The 17,088-nt window shown below is 34.5% G+C and overlaps 2 protein-coding genes across 5 annotated transcripts in view; one reads left to right on the forward strand and one right to left on the reverse strand.

The window, feature by feature from the left end:
- LOC117205877 (apyrase) lies at positions 1–13,731 on the reverse strand. 3 transcript variants are annotated; one of them, XM_033444693.1, is made up of 13 exons: positions 11,929–12,186; positions 9,592–9,644; positions 7,922–8,153; positions 5,569–5,794; positions 4,536–4,652; positions 4,377–4,457; positions 3,292–3,493; positions 2,179–2,284; positions 1,990–2,084; positions 1,548–1,702; positions 1,241–1,426; positions 479–576; positions 1–416 (listed from the first exon to the last, which is right to left on the reverse strand). In XM_033444693.1, the coding sequence occupies exons 3-13, from the start codon at positions 8,050–8,052 to the stop codon at positions 176–178; spliced, it is 1,638 nt and encodes a 545-aa protein (XP_033300584.1). In that variant the 5' UTR covers positions 8,053–8,153; positions 9,592–9,644; positions 11,929–12,186; the 3' UTR covers positions 1–175. The 3 variants fall into 3 exon arrangements, with proteins under 3 accessions (XP_033300584.1, XP_033300593.1, XP_033300575.1); XM_033444702.1 differs by lacking the exons at positions 9,592–9,644; positions 11,929–12,186 and adding an exon at positions 13,597–13,731; XM_033444684.1 differs by lacking the exon at positions 9,592–9,644.
- Positions 12,389–17,088, forward strand: part of LOC117205841 (protein 5NUC-like) — a 17,150-nt gene continuing 12,450 nt past the window's right edge. The window contains exon 1 of one of the 2 annotated variants that reach the window (XM_033444617.1): positions 12,389–12,524. The gene's annotated coding sequence lies outside the window, so the exon portion shown is untranslated. Of the gene's footprint in view, positions 12,525–12,790; positions 12,814–17,088 lie in introns of those variants that run through there. The other variant, XM_033444622.1, reaches the window with a different exon arrangement.

Consider the following 17,088-nt stretch of genomic DNA (forward strand, 5'->3'; position numbering starts at 1 on the left):
ATTATGAAATAGCATTTTTATTAAATTTACATTTATATTGCACAAGTTCATTTTAGATTAAATGCACTTTACGATACTGTGATATTAATATCAGTTTGCGAAATATGATTCTAGAAAGTCTTTGAATCTTCCTTACCTATTGTTTTGCTAAGAAAATGAATATTTACCGAGCTAACTAAGAACTATTTCCATCTAAAAAGATCACTCGACGATCTCGTCCGGTTAATATAGGGCTGATCTTCTTCATGTATTTAGACAATACTACCCAGTCCAAGTAACCGACTTCGTGATTTCTACCACAGGTTTCGAATGGGACGAATCCATCCCCACCTTGGACTAAGAAGGTTGGAAGTACAATTCTGTACCACTGATCTAACACCAGCTCTTCGTACCTTGGTACCTCGCAAGCTCTACATCTGGAAGAATACGCGAATTACGAAGATTTATCGAAGTTATCGGTGAGAATGTAAGTACTCACCTTATTTTGACATCCTCCACCTTCCTGGAATTTCCTTTTATTTTATAAACCACTTTTAGCCCTGACCATATTAAAATATCTTCTTCCATTTCTAGGATCTGAAATGGTTAAATTAAATATATAACGTCACGGTATATATTAATAAAATATTTATCAGATATCTATATATAAGTTAGTTGGCTTTGAGGAGGACACAGGGAAAGCAAAAGAGAACGAGAGCCTAGCGCATGGCAGCACTTGTTACACGTCGGTAGAAACGGTGCTCGTTGATAGGAGCTGGAACGTAAAAGTATGTAAACATAAAAACGTAAAAGTTGATTACGCTTTCTGTAAAAAGTAAATTCATTCGTTTCGTACAATCTTCTCTAAAATAAGCTACAGCTTTCTAATAATGAACACACACAGGGTGAAGCACGTAATTGGAAGGACTTTTCGGTGAAATTATATATTTATATAGTTATAATAGAATTCCATTTAGAAAATTTAGCAAAAGATTACATACGTACGTATATTAACAATTTATTGTATTATAATTTCAGAAACGATTTGTGATTACGGCTTCGTAAATGGACACTTCACGTGTCTACATACAAAACAAATTAATTAAGTGAAATTATACTTTCTCGAAACCATTCGACTTTTATTCGAAATATTTTTCGCCGAATTAATTGCTGTGTAATTGAAGCAGTTCCAGTTACGGCACATGCTCCGGCCGATATTAAGTTTCTTTAAATTAATGTGAATTAAGATAAAATGTTATACCTGCAGAATGCAGCTGCCTTTTAATTCGAGGATGTCCCAAGTGTTCTCGAAAGGTTGAGCCATTATCAGATCGGCAAACGTGATATCTTGACCTATGGAGTCTATAGGAGCGCGTATTCCTCCAGGATTGTAAACACCAACCGCAGCGTATGTCCACACAGTTTTATTCTCTGCTCTCTCCACATACTACGATCATTTAGCAAACACATTTCATTAGAAAATCCGTGTATAGACATCGCTTTAATTTGCCTCAAAATAATTCTTTAATCGTTAATTCCAGGGGACAGACGAAATATTTGTGACATACAGCATCGACCATGGCGTCTGTGATCAAATTTCCAAGGTTGCATTCGTTTCTGCGACATTTATTGTCGAGGAAAACTCTCGTTCGAGCAATCTTCGTTCCTGCCTTCTCATCTACCCTTACTTTCCATGGTGCCAAAGCCTTCAGCATCTCAGGATCTGGAGAAACATTTTGATAAGTGATCATCTAACTACGTTTCACGAAAGAACACATTCTCAATTAATAAAAAATTAATTTTGATTAATACCTAACAAATTAAAAAGAGATCGATTCTTCCAGTCAGAAAAATATAAATAAAGTACAAGTTAAGAGGTAATTGTTTAAAATTTCATCAATATTACAAGATTCCTTCATTTTCACTTACTTGATTGATACAAAAAAGTAACTATCCCCTAAATGTTTGGTATAATGTGTACATATAATAAAAGCAGAGATTTATTCTTACCTTCCTCGATAGAGTAATCAAGGAGAATCGGATTTCCGTCCCAATCAACCACCTCGCCATCCGCATCGAACCACACCGTCAAGTTCCCCAGGTACCTGGCACAAACAGGAAACCACTTCCTCATTTTCTAGAAGAGAAGTAGACGAAACAACAGGCAGTTTCTTTTTTTATCGAGAACAAATTACCAACTTTGTGAAAGCAGCTGCCTGAACGATCAACACTGTTCTGTTGGTCTCCTCTTGAACCACCACCACGGGATATTCATCCTCTGGCTCGTCGATGAAAGGGGCTGGTCCTAAATGATAAGTATTTTATCGACACGAGCGTTTAACAATTAATAGAAATAAGATCTTCCAGCAAATGATCGCTATGGTCTGATAAAATATACACATAATATACTAATAATAATAATATACTATAACTATACTAATAGTAATACTATTTAAAAATTTGTTCACGGGATAATCACAGTAGTCTAAGCAAAATGACGATAATAATAGTAATAAAATAATATTTTAAAAACCACTCTAATTTAAAACCACTATTTTATTTCTTAAAAGCCACTCTAATAAAAAAATAAAGGAATATAAATATTCTTATTTATTTTTTAGGGTAGAACGAAGATGATCGTTAGATCGTAACATATGAATTCTCTGATTAAGTGTTTGATATTTTCCTTCCTGATCGATCATACGAAGAAGTATATCATTTACCTACGATATGATTCGTATAAAATTCAAAATGATTCAACTTATAATATTTTGTTTCGCGTATCTTCTGTTTGAAATACCGTTGCAAGGTTTTCAGTAAATTATTCTCTTTGCGGTGGTACAATGAGTCATCTTTCTTTACGAGTTTATATTCGATTATTTTAGAGGCAGAGCTGGCCATGGCCATCGTCGAAGGTTGCATGACTGCTAACTATATACAAACTTTCAGTACTGTTCTATTTGAACATTTGGGACGATGAATACTGCAGGATAATAGAAAATGTTAATCAATATGTTTAACTAATATTCCAAATACAGGATAACTATCACGTATTTTAAACAATACTTGAAAAGTTTGAGAATATCTAAATTTTATTTTTAGAAGAGTCTTAAAAGGAAATTGAAGAGAAACGAAGAAAAAAAAGCTGATCTAGAAAAACTATATAAAATTCAAGACAACAATGGCAAGAGTGTATCAGTTCCAATAATACAGTATTTCGATGAACAACTTGTTTTAACAAAAAACAAAAGTATATTTATCTTAATCGAGATAAACAGAATACTATCGAATACTTGCAAATGTAGTGATTACCTGAATAAAGAAACGTATGAGAATGTCCACCAACGATAAGGTCGATCAGAGGACACTTGGCTGCCATTATTCTGTCCACATCCAATCCACAATGGCTTAAAACGATAATAATGTCGATCCCTCGGGACTTCAATCTCCGTGCCTCGTCATTCACCGATTCCACCTCATCCAGAAACTTTAATTTCCCGGTAATGGAAATTGTCTGGTAATTTGTAAGTTTCAATTAAGGACCAGAGTAACGTCGAATCACTCTTCCGGTTAAACCTTCGTCAACGTAATCTTCTCCCGTTTTCTGTCTCGTGCAATTATCTCCGTGCTTCTTGGAATCCGTTTAAACGTATTGATGATTAAAATATAGTTTAATAGTGACTTTTATGACCATTTTTATCTCATTCATATATAAGGCCATAAGAGAAACAAGATAAATTAAGAATACACTGATGGTTTGTCTCGTTGAATGTGAAATAAGTTTCAGCTATTAAATTATTCAACTATTCAAATACAATACATCATATTCGATTATGTTAGACTAATCGAATAAAATATTTAGAAAATAATCATTTAACGAACATATTATTTTATCAGATGTCGTTTTGAAGATGTCGTTTCTATTAGTTTATCTAAATAAGCAAACAATTTTTCTTCCAGTTATTTCGTTACTTAATTATCAAACTTTTGTTTATCCTATTTAGCATAAAATAAAAATCGAAATGATCTGCCAGTTAACCCAAAACAATCTTTCTTTTTCGTTTCTGTTAAATCTCCTTCCGGAATATTTTCAAAAACGAAATCTAGATGTTCTTGAATTTTTAAATACCTTCTTAAAATACATAGCGTTATCCTCTGTTTGGAATTTCGATTAAATTTTAGTATTATTAGTTTAGTATCGTTAAACGATAAAATACTTGGAATTATTACTTTCTATATTGATCTTAAACAAAATATCTTCAGTTAATTAGTCAATATTGGGAGATGACGAGACCTTAATGTTGCAAGTGCATTCTATCCTTTAAAAAAAACTCATGATTCGCTCGATTACGTCGACGAAGGATTAATCAAACGTGAAATTAAAATTCGATACGAACATCCGTGGTCGATATAATAACGCCGATGACTCCGATCTTCGTGCCATTCCTTTCAATGATTGTGCTGTTCTTATAGAGCCCCTAAAAATATTGCAGCAACATTCATGCTTCAGGTTTGAAATTTCAATGGGAACCTTAGTTATAGTATAATGTACTAACCTGCATTGTTGGCTCTTCACTTGCATCGATATTGGTGACTACTACTGGTGCCTTGACCATTTTTAAAAACGGAACCACTCCCTCGATATCATCGTCAAATTCATGGTTTCCTATTGTCTGAAAATTTAATCGTCTTATAATCTTCTCTTCTAATAATTCTAAGTACGAACTCTATCTACAATTTATTTTATTATTTTATTATTTTATTAAATGATTTTATCTACGAAATCTAAATAAACTGAGATAACATTGATTATCGATTATTATCGGTACGATTTAAGAATGTCATGTTTACATATCAGATTTTGTATTATCAAATAAAGAGATATAAGTTATCAACATTTATGTAGTTATTACCACTATTTTATTATTATCTATAAGTTACCATTTGCCAATTCCGCAATTATTACAATCAATCGACCTTCTTTTACAACAAAACTATAATCTTCCATGATCGTCAGAAATTTACTGACTCGGTCGCGTAGATCCTCGCACTCAATATCTGGATCAATTTAATTAACAGACTGTTACGCGATCACGAGCGAAACCATGTTTTCCCGTGGCTTCATCGACCAAATTTGACACGATAAATTCAGCTCCATCGGTTTCAAACATTAAATTTCGTTTAACGACGAGAACGAGCCACGTTCGAATGATCGATTGTTAACTTTTTGACCCAATTAAACCAATCGACCGATCAACAGCGGAAAGAAACCCCTTTTCCTATTCTTTTTTATCAGTTTATCGTCTCTCCAGTTTAGTTCCACTTTTACATCGTTCTTCGAAAGACTCTATCTCCATCGTTTCTAACTCCATCTCTGTCATTTATTTCCTGGGACGATTATCATTTTGTTACTTTAATTGTCTTTAATTATCACGATGTGCCTCAAGTTTCGTTTCGAATTAATAGAAAAAAAATAAAATGTTTTTTCCTTATCACATATTTAAAATCTCTTCTCTCGTGCTGATAATTGGCGATAGTTCAGCCTCAACATACTTGTTTTCGCGTGATTATTTCATGAGGCCGTCTTACCATAACATCGTGCGGTAACATGTTCATGAAGGTGGCAGTCGCGTTCCAACGGTGAACGTTGTACCACAGTGTCCCTTGATAGTGATCGCCAGCGTTCAAGAAAATTGGATTCGGCCTTTCATTCATTAAACGATTCACTGCCGTGGAGACTCTTGAGATTCCACCGACGCAATCCTTCTCCTCGCCTTCGTGACACGCTTCGGATCGAGGGCCTGTTTGCTCGAATCTAGAAAATATTTTCCTTCGTGAATAAGTTTGAGCAATACAGTGGTTCGCGAAAGATGATGTCAACAGATAGAAATAATATTCTAATAGTTACCACAGGAAGCTTTAACACGTATATTGCGTAAAACATTTTGAAATTTTATTAGCATTCTAATGAGACTCGATTGTCATCGTTATATCGATAAAATATCAGAACAATATGTACGTAAAAGTTACAAAATATTTCATGTCATGATTTATTTATTATCTTTGACAGTCAACCATTCATCGTATTAGTAAATCGCTATATTCAGAACTATGCTTGAAGCTAGTTATACGCTTAAAATGAATATTCAGCCTGTGTACTAATTTTTTACCGTATGTACTTTTGCAACGACTATCTTGTTACTTTTGTACACGTTTTCAGACTGATACAAATTTTACGAACGTAGACAATATCGTCTCGTTATAGTGGCAATGAAATTTCGTAATGTTTCATACAATGCGTACAATATGGTGATAACGGTTCTCCATGGTGAGTGTTCAGATACTTTCGCGATACTTTCATGATGCTATAATTGAATTCCGAAAAAACAAATACAGTACAAATGTACAAACCGAGTACAAATATTACTCGAACAGAATGGAAACTCGCGTCGAGGGTGGATATTGAGCAAGACGAAGCTCGTTAATAGAAAAACGAACGCGATAAAAAAGAGTTGTCATGATCAGTCCGAATCATCGCGTCCCTGACCTTGAGATTTCACTTGCTGAGACCTCGGAAATCAAGCAGCTCACGCTTTTAGAATTCCGTTTCCATTGTTGAACGACCAGTCGATTATGTAACCGATTTTCATTCCCCTTTTCTACGTAGTGTCTCTCCTTTAATGCGAATCGTCATTCGATCATAAAATTGTTAATTACGGCAGTTATCGATGTTATTTATGCATCGTGTATTAACCATCGACGTGTTTACGATCGATCAATATGATCAATTCAACAAATCATTTTGTACAGAAAACATCACTCGATGCGAATTATCGTGAATCATTGTTTGTGGAAGTGTAATAAAATTTCATGTCGTGTTTGTAGATATGGATGTCTATGTTTTGATTTAAAAATGCAGAGAATGCATACAGTGTACAAAAATAGAACGTGAAATATACGGAATATAATATTCGTTGTAATATTAATTTCTCTGTTCAAGGCTAGTCACTAATATCATTAGCATACTTTGCAAATACCATTACTATATAAATGATATATCAGTAATATATTACATATCTTTAAGTATAAGTTTTTTTTTTATTAATTTAATGTTTCACATTCACAATTTGTCCAATTTGGACATTTGGTAGAATTTCTTAGCTGTTTGATTATCATGTGGGTGGCTATCCCCAATGGGGTACCTTTAAGTATAAGTTGTAACTTGTAAATTGATTAATTAGTTAATTTGTACTAACTTAATCCTAGCAGGTCTGAGAAAGATTAGGCTTCCTTGTCAATACTTAATACGCTATTTCCTCTGCATCCTAACAGTACAAACAATTATCGCGAATAATAAACTTAGTATGTGTACAACAGCAACATTAACATAAAACGTTTCCATTGACCCAGATTTTTCGATTCTCGCAACGTCATTCGCGTTCTCATTGAATTACCATTCACTGAATATATAATATACATTCTGCCGTTCGGCTTTTTTGTAGTAACTATATATATGGATTTTGTAAAACAATCAGAAATCAAGGTTGAATCAGTAATTAGAAGAAACGCGCACTACCTTCCTGCGGAATCGTCAGATTATTAAATCGAAATTATTTCTTAAAAGACATAGGAACAACGCATCTTACCATTTACTACATATTCTACTATACAAACTTGCTGTTTAAATATGACGATTTTAACGAACAAATTTAAAAACAGTTTGCCATTTTATTAATTTCTTTCGATGGCTTTCTGGCAGATATCCCAGAGATAGCTTCACGAAAAACGTTTCGTTATTTTTTTACTCAAGTTCCTTCAAGCTCTCCTGCAGTATTCAATCTTCTCGAAAGAATTTTATAAAATAGCCAGAAAATGAAATCAGCGAAGTTTAATTCGTTTTACAATTAAAACGCGTGTTATGAAAGACAAGCATGCGGCTTACCTCGCGTGGAAATCATTTAGGTGTATCACCGACAACTCGAATAAATCCGATCGTCCCGGATAATACAGTCCCCTTCCGGTGAATCCGTAACATAACTGAAGCAGAAACGGTAACAGCAAAAACGGAAGCATCGTGGATTGAATTCGTGCATCGGGAACGTCGCGGCTCTCCTCCAGGAATTACGTCTCTGGAATCTTCTTCACCGCATCCAAGTCGCTTCCCTCGAGTTTCTCTACGAGAACGAAATAACGTGTCCTGCATTCATAGTTGGAAACTAGTTCGTACCACGGTTTAGACGATATTAGGCACTACGACGAAGGCTCTCGCGATCACTGCTCGAGCTTTCAAGTTTGCACATTGAAACGTGAAACTTCGTCGAGTCTTATTCGACGACTTTTAAGAGAAAGGAGAATCTGAAAGGAATATGTTCGAACGTAACGTTAACCAAGATTAGTCTGGACCGTCGATCTATGCGATCTTCTTACGAACAAAGATCAAAGAATACATATTCAATCTTTCTAAACGATATGAATAGTTGTTGTTGTTGCATAGTGTTTGGATTGACTTTCTACGATAGAAATTGTATATATCTTGTCTTAAGCTTGTCTTTAGGTTTCTTTTAACGCTTCGCGGACTGGAGACGCGAATTCACGTATTACGTATAAAAATGTTAACTACTGTTAAATAAGACAATAAAAAGAAGCAATGGACGCTATAAACAAAGCGTTATGAATGTGTTTTTTACATTACATGCTTGAATAATACGAAACCATTATCAATATATCAGATATAATATTGTTTGGTCGGTTCGTTCGGATTTTTAAGGAATTTAATAAAATAATAAATTTTCCTTAGCACCTCTCCGTCGGGGAAATTGTTTTCAAGCATATCACACTGAAAAACATTACTAGAAACATCTCTAAATATGTTCGTTGATTTTTAATAAAATATTACACGTGTTAAATGCTGCTCGAAAAGTTCGTTATAAAGTCGACATAAAAAATCATATTGGAAAGGTTTTCGCCGAAAAACCCTTCTGAGCCCTTCTGGAAGAATGGAATATTGGAGTTACGTGAAAGATGAAGAAAGCTTATGGAACGAAATGGCATAAATGTATATCGAATAGAAATGTAAATCGCAACGAACTTTCCGAGCGATCTTTGGAATCTTTTCGGTCACTGTGCAGAAATACGCGGCAATTCGGACTATGTGACTGTCACAGCATACGGTTCTCAAAATGTCAAGCTGTTTGCAGGTTCTTCTTGGCGTGTATTGCATTGTCAAAGCTAATAGGAGGATGAATACGTATCGTTGATGCAGATAGCCTAAGTAAACCAGCAAAGAGGAACACTAAATGAGATTATCGGTCTACTATATCTATTTCATTTAATTCTTTTGTTAGATGGCTACCTGTGTGTAAAGTGTGTAAAGTAAAGGTTTGTAGATACATACAATGTCAAAACAAATATTTCTTGAAATACATAAATAAAAGCTACAGGCTTGATTATTGGTCACGCGTGTCTTTCGGAAGTTAATTGAATGATAAATTGAAAAATAATGATTAGAGAAAAACAACGATGTTGGCTTCGTTGTAAACCTCGAGCGATTAGATCGCTGTGTGTCGTTAATAACCGTTCAAAAATAACCGTTAAAATAATTGAAAATGATACCTGTTTCATGAAATCTAAGGACGTAGAAAAAGCGGTGGCGATCAATTTGGCTTCTGAAAAAATTAAACGTGGACAAACAGCCTATTCTTTCAATCCCTTCAGATCCTCGGAAACAATAACCGTCCTTTATGTGTAATTAGGTTAAAGCAATCGCGATATCATTATCGCGTTGTTTCGTAACAGTACAGTGAATTTATCATTCGCCGCTGACAGAACTAATTTGGCATTAATTAATTCGCTGGGAGGGACGATTGACGGAATGATTAATGGTCTAATTCATCGTGACATCGTATGTAAAGTGTCTGAGAAAACTGAGCCAAGCCGTGGCGTTAAAATGACAGAAAATGGAAACGGACCTGATTAGGAAAAATTAAATAACTTCGAACGATACATCACGTGGTGCGGTTAACTTCTCCAAAAGTGAAGGCTCGTCGAAGATTTTAAGGTCACTTACGTTTTTTTTAAATGATATTTATATGAAAACCATTTCAAAAGATATTTATATTTAAAATAATAGTCTAAAAAATATTTCGATGTTGATTTCATCAAATTGAGCAAGACAAGCAATTGATGCAAGACAAGGGAAACATGAGCATAAAAGCACTGTATCGTTTCTCCTTGTCTTTTATACGATAAGTTTTACAAGTTAAGATTAAGATATCCTTTAAACTAATTTTTCGACTCGAATGTACCTCGATGCTTTTCTGTAGAGAATTAAAAAATGCATCGAATAGTGTATAAAAAAAATGTGTAGTTCCATATAAAAAAGTAGAGGTGGCTTTGAAATTTTTAAAACGTCTCCACTTTCGGACGAAACAATTGCGCCATTCACTCGAACCATTTAACTTTTCCTAATGCTTTTTCCTATCTTTCACCGTTTGAACGCTGTGACTTGGCCCAATTGTGCGTGACACTCTGCAAATTTGTAGGCAGCGTATTATTCTTCTTTCTTTTCCTACATTCCACGAATTTCAACAATTAATTTCTACCTTGAAACGTATAGACTACTTGGCCATGAAACGTTTAGATTACTAAACAGCAACGTGACTTGATGACTTATCTGTGAGATGTAATGATAGCTTATAAAGACTGTTACGCTATCTGTACAAGATACTAAATATTAGGTTGCTGCAGAAGTATATTTTACAAATTCAATTTACGTTCATCCATTTAGATATATTTTTATCATACTTTTTTATACCGTTTTGCAATGCTTAAGAAAAGCTTAAAGTCGGTTATCAGATTTATGATTGTAAAATTCAATGTTTTGAATATCTGATCGATAAACCGTGGATCTAAACAAATGTAGAACTAAACAAAAGTAAAACTAATGTAACCAAACAAACAACGCCTAAATAGAAATTTCTTATTTGCATTCTGCGTTTTTTCATGTTTAAAAATTTTCCATAAATGCATAAACATCTACAGTATAAGATATTTCATTGTTATCTTCTGTCAGCTCTAGAGAATTAGATAACAATTCCATATTTAATACTGATAACTTGCTCATGCCAAGTATCCCAAATTGAACTTGTTATTCAATTACTTTGAAGCGAAATTGACATAAACATCATTAACATGAATATCATCGATCGAATAAAGCATCAGTTCATTGTTATTTCAGCCGCTCACAAGCCGTACTGATTAACTCCATAAATTACGAAGCGAAGGAAATTGTTTTTAAAGTTACAATTTTTTAATACCTGCGGATTCACGCTAATTTATGTATATTTTCTTGCAATAAATAAACCCGTGGAAGCAAACAGCTCGTTTCCTCGCCAAGTCCAATATCAATCACGTGTCCAAACATGTAATGAAATCGAGAAACTTACGAAAAGCGGAGTTGATCAGTTTGCCTTCCGAGAGACTCGTTTCGTACTTTTTCTCGGAGTTTTAATAAAGTACTCATGAACTTGTGTTTATACGACATCCGTTTCCTAGTTTTACTCATAGAACACGCTATATAGCTTCGTTTTACGAAAACCACACACTCCAAGGACACACTCTGTATACAAACGAAACGACGGGCAAACTGTATGCGACAACCTAATATTAAGCACGAGTATGAATTTCATCGTACGCGAATGTTGTAATTTGTGGCTGAACCAGCGGGCAACGATAGAAAAAAAAATCCAGATGACAAAACAGCGAGAACAGAGTTACGAAAGGGAGCGCGAAATAATTGTCACAATCCGCGGATGAGAATCGCGGAGAATCTAATTTCTCGGCGGAAATGTCGCAATTTGCCGCGTAATCGGTCGATTTGCCAAAACGCGGCCATAATTAGCCGCAAAACGCGTCGTGATTAATCGCAAATTTAACAATCACGCAACACACCTGTCGGTCGTGAACGCTCGTCCTCAACTGTCTAGCTGACGGAAGGAACCACGTTTGCATTCCTTCCACGACCAGACAAATTCACTATCAGGATAATACAATGCTGGTTATACAACAAACACGATAAAAAATTCCGTCGGGAGAAGGCAGATTGTCTCTTTTGTTGCTCGGAACGTTCGTACCGGTGTAAACACGGAAATTTTTCGGAAACTTTTACTTAAGATCGCTAATATTGTTCTTGGCGATTAAAACTCTGAAGTTGAGGTCTTTGCGTGATACGTCAACGTATATATAGACTAGGGTGTCTCTTTACTTCAAGGTTCTTTTTTCTTATCAATCAATAGAATCAGTATGAGGTAGGTTAATTAAATTGCAATTGGATTTTCTTGTTTAACGAATCACGTGGAATGCGTTGAGAGATACACATTATTTGTCTCGGGATCCTGGATGACAGTCTTATTCGTAGGTGCTTAGCATATTGCCGTATCGTTTCGTCGAGATAAATACGCTTAGTGACATTGTTTAGTGACGATCGTTAACGTCTCTGTCGATTAAATATCATCAGAACGTCAAAAATACGTGTGTTGGATATATAAGTAAGATTCGAATAATATTTTTTAATTAGAGTGGCTATAAAGAGGATTTGCGCGTACCATTATCGTCCAGTAAAACGTTCCTTTAACAAATTCTACGTTTCATTTTCGTAGTATCAAATTTTTATAATATACGTGAAAGTACCACTAGTTGACACAAAATTTGATTATACTTGGTATAAGCTAATTAATTATGTAAATTTCGTAATATGTACAGCGACATGCAGATTCTTTTTGTATCCACTGTGTATTAATCTTGAAATACTCTAATTTCTCAGAATCCTCTTGCATGGTAAGCTATTACTTAATAACATTGGTAAATTTACAAGTTACAAGTTATGGCTTGTAAAATTCTATTATATAAACAATTTTTACCATTTTATACGTTAGAAATTAATCCCCGATATCATTAACACGTTTCACGACAGTTCATAGTAAGATGATTGACTTACAGCCGACTAATAACAAATTGTATAATAAAATGAATGAAATATATGTAATAGAATGTATCCCATAAACATCTTTCATCGCGCGTCAAACATACTTATTCTGAAACTCTATTGTCAGAACTGTTACTGATGATAGAATATTACTGCAAAATGATATATCAACACTGATCATTTTTAACCTGTAAAACAACTTGTAATAATATCGTATACTTGCAAAAAGGATGCAGGAAGTATAAGTAACAAAGAGCTTCTCTAGAAAATGGGTAAAACAAAAGCCAGTAAGTGTACCTACTGTAGCGTTCCGAGATTAACATCATCCTAAAACTAAGAAACACAAAACATGCTGAAACTTTATCCTACAATTAACAACGAAGTATATCAAAGAAGAATTAAGAATATAAATTTTGAAGCGGCTGTTGCACGCGAAGATCAAGGTTACGCGATTACATTCTTGCCTCGATTGAAGTCTGGCCAACGATTCCACGAAGGCTTCGTCCAAGGTAGATTAACTAGTTTAGGGCAAAAAGAGGCTGACTTATATGGATAAATGCGGATAAAAGGAGAAGAGCTGCAGGTAAAAGAATTTCAAACTAAGGGACCCTCGAACAATTGGCAGGCTCTCTTACCTTAGGAATCCTTTTTATCTGGCTCGGTTTGCTCTTGTTCTTCGTACGAGCAGTATCCCAGGAATTGAAATCACTCGTGACAGAAAGCGAACTGTCTAACAACCCGATTCTTCGTCGATCATCTCGCCGAATGATGCCTCTTTTAATCGTTAAACGATGCAAAGTTAATTAACGCTAGAAAAAATCGAAATGAGAAATGTCAGCCTTTCTCGTCCTCGCAGTTACACGTATCGTCAAAGTATTCGGACACTAGTAGCAACTTCCTACGAGTTATATGTGTCATCTGAAAGATTTGAGAGAGGAAAATACGGCATGATATAATGTGGCCATCATGGAAATTGATAAGGTTTAATCGACAAGATATTTGTCGAAAACGTACGCTTCGTAAGAGATAAAAAACTATTTGATCAGTCAATTAGCCATTATATTAACGATTACCGTGTAAACGTGTTTTAATTACGGTGCTCTTGAAGTATAAGCTTGAGTCTATTACGTCAATGCGTTTTTACGTGGTTACTAATGTACTCTTTATCGCGTGTTTCCTTACTCATGTAGAAACTGGTTGCTAAGTTATTCGTACGATTTTTTTTGCGACTTCGATAGAAAAGATAACTCCGTGTATAAAACAGATGGCGAAACGACCTCGATAATTTATATCCATGGAAAATCTCCCGATACATCAGACAATAGATTTCAAAACTCGGCCCAATTAACCAACTAACGAACTTTGTAATATTTCGCTAAAACCCTTGCAAAATCGCTCGCTATTGCGTTTCCCCTTATCGTGATTTCAATCGATTTCTTGCTTCAGTAATATATGTATACGTAATATCTCAAGTGACTTAAACAAACCAACAATTTTTAATAAATATGTTGAGAAAGAAATTAAATTATATTGAAACAGAATATATTAAGGAAGAAGAAATTCAATTATTTAAGAAGTTTTTGATCGATATGTACGTTTGAGAAACGCTATGTATATCACAAATTCAAAAGTACTGCAACATTTGCTTGTTTTGCAAAAAGATGTACTTAGTTTAACATTCATTACTACGCATATATTACGTCCGTTTAATAACATGCTTAAGTAATGCTGCTGATACAACTGGCATTTCAGATATTCCGATAAGATGACTAAACACATAAAACAAAGGCGGTTCCAGAGCAAACATCGTTATTTAGAACGAAGACACTTTCGATGAGAAAGAAATACAGGTGGTATTTTAATAAAGATGAATGTGTTGATCATACAGTCACGAATAAATCAATTTGCAATGATCTTATTCTTCGTAATCGCCATAGCTACATAAAATATGATATTATAGCAATTAAGTTGAATCTTGAAGAACAATATACAGCAATGAAACCGATGTAATTATTGCAAAACCTTGTGTAAATGTTAGGTAAGTTGACAACGTCTGTCATTTCAAATTTTGTAATTTTATAAATTTTTAATCGAATCAAGAAAATTCTTTCGTGTTAACAATTACCTTAATGCGCGCATCGATATTTTAATGACAAATGTATGCTTAATATCAAACGTTAACAATTCAGATTTATATTCTGCTATTTCCATAAAAACGTAATAAACGTTGGTTCGATTATTAATTTACGATTAATTCCTCAGGTAAAACTCGCATAGCGTTATGGACGATAATGTACACTGGCAAATTCAATCAACAGAAATTCGATTAAAAGTAATGCAAAATCCGTGTTTTCGCGTATTCCTCATGCAAATATATATGTACGTATAATGTATATCAATGCAAGAACGCAAAGCTTTTTACAGTCCCGCTTTACTATCGATAAGAACGCTATCAGCAGGCTTCACAATCGTCAACGTTATCGTTACTATTGTATATTTACTTGTTATTTTTTCTATTATTTCTTCGTTACGCCCAAGCAACCGACGAGGTCATTTCCTTTGAACGTCACACTTCCAATTCATCGATTTTCCTATCATACTCAACTGTCATTTTCGAGATAGTCGTATTGATGAAATATGTGCATATACCCTAATCGAAGTTAGCAAATGCAGATCATACAGGAAAAACATGATGCCTCCATACCTGGTGACTTGTTTATCACTTTTATATGATTATGTTACGTGGTTAACCAATTTGACGACCGAGAAAAAGTATCTTAATGCGACATACAGTTGAAAAATAATCTGACAGTTTCAAACGTATCAAATTGAGCAATCAGTTTATTCTCGTATCAACTTTCATGATAAAATTTATAATTTATAATCTTTAAATAACTTTCATAACGTTATATGCAATACGATACGATGAATATTTCGTTTAAAGAAATTGAAATACATCGAACAAAGATTTACGAAGATCGGAATATTTATAGAAAAAAATTCTTCTGCCATATACAGCTACAAGATACTGATAAAAATTATTTAGTACGATGAATATTTCGTTTTGAAATTCGTTTCCTGAGAGAAGACCAGCACGCGCAAAGATGCGCTTATTCTTACGAATCTTTTAATTGCTTCTTTACAAAAGACGAGAATTGCGACTCGTCGCATCTTCAGCCGCGATCTTCAACCATCCTCTGTTCGCCTCTAAGAGACAAAGTGAGAAGAGACGAAGTCAAAAGAGAAGAAACGTCGCTAGTCGATGCCGCGCATCCTGGCGCGATGACAAAATCGTTCTATATTCGAGTTCTGACCATGTCGCTTAATAAAGCAGCGTCTGTGATCGAGTAACGATCCGCAAGGCGAATCTTCTACCGGAAAATGAGTGCATCGTCATCCTCGTGTACCGTAATTCGCGATAATGTGCTATTGATGCGCTTGTTTGATCACAAAGTGGCATTACGTAAACACAGAGAAGTTCTCCTTGACTCTTCGATATAATTTCGAATTTCTATTAAAATGGTAAAATTTCGAAACAGACGAATGCAAGCTGTTCAAGTTCCTGTTTAACGTTGTCGAAGTGACAGGAAATGTGAAGAAATACGAAAGAAAGACAGAAAATGATCCGAAGCGTGACGACTCTGTGTGAAATCTATTAACAAATCATTTGGATTTTCGTTGCCTCGAGATTTGTTAAATTTGATGAACAATCAGATAATGAGATAAAACGGCCATTATTTCTCATTTAAGCCGTACGATGAAAGAAGATGGTGTCAGAAGCTATTATTCCTTTCAAAATTAAGTAACAATGAAAAAATAGTATAGAACAGAGATATTATTCTATATCTATAGAGATGATAACACGAACAGTGGGAGGGATATATCTTTAATAGAGTGGAAAATTTTTAATACTCGACATAAAAATACGCGAATTAGTGATATTATCGCAGATTTACTCTACAGCCAGAAATATTTTCGCGATCGTATCGAACGACGTGACGCTTTATCATGGGTAAGATCGTACGCATACGACAATTAAGTTGAGAATAATCGGAGCAATTTTTATAAAGGCCATGTGCCAACAGAATAGATACGCTCGAACGCTGGTCAATTTATTTCATCTTCTA

Source organism: Bombus bifarius, unplaced genomic scaffold (assembly GCF_011952205.1).
Source record: "Bombus bifarius isolate JDL3187 unplaced genomic scaffold, Bbif_JDL3187 scf7180000007966, whole genome shotgun sequence".
Lineage (NCBI taxonomy): Eukaryota > Metazoa > Arthropoda > Insecta > Hymenoptera > Apidae > Bombus > Bombus bifarius.

Excerpts from the sequence above, each read along its gene's own strand:
- LOC117205877 (XM_033444702.1), bottom strand. The coding sequence starts at position 8,052 with ATGCTTCCGTTTTTGCTGTTACCGTTTCTGCTTCAGTTATGTTACGGA. Across the intron at positions 2,085-2,178 it reads CAGGCAGCTGCTTTCACAAA|GTACCTGGGGAACTTGACGG; the intron begins GTTGGTAATTTG and ends TGTTTGTGCCAG. Across the intron at positions 417-478 it reads GTGGAGGATGTCAAAATAAG|ATGTAGAGCTTGCGAGGTAC; the intron begins GTGAGTACTTAC and ends GTATTCTTCCAG.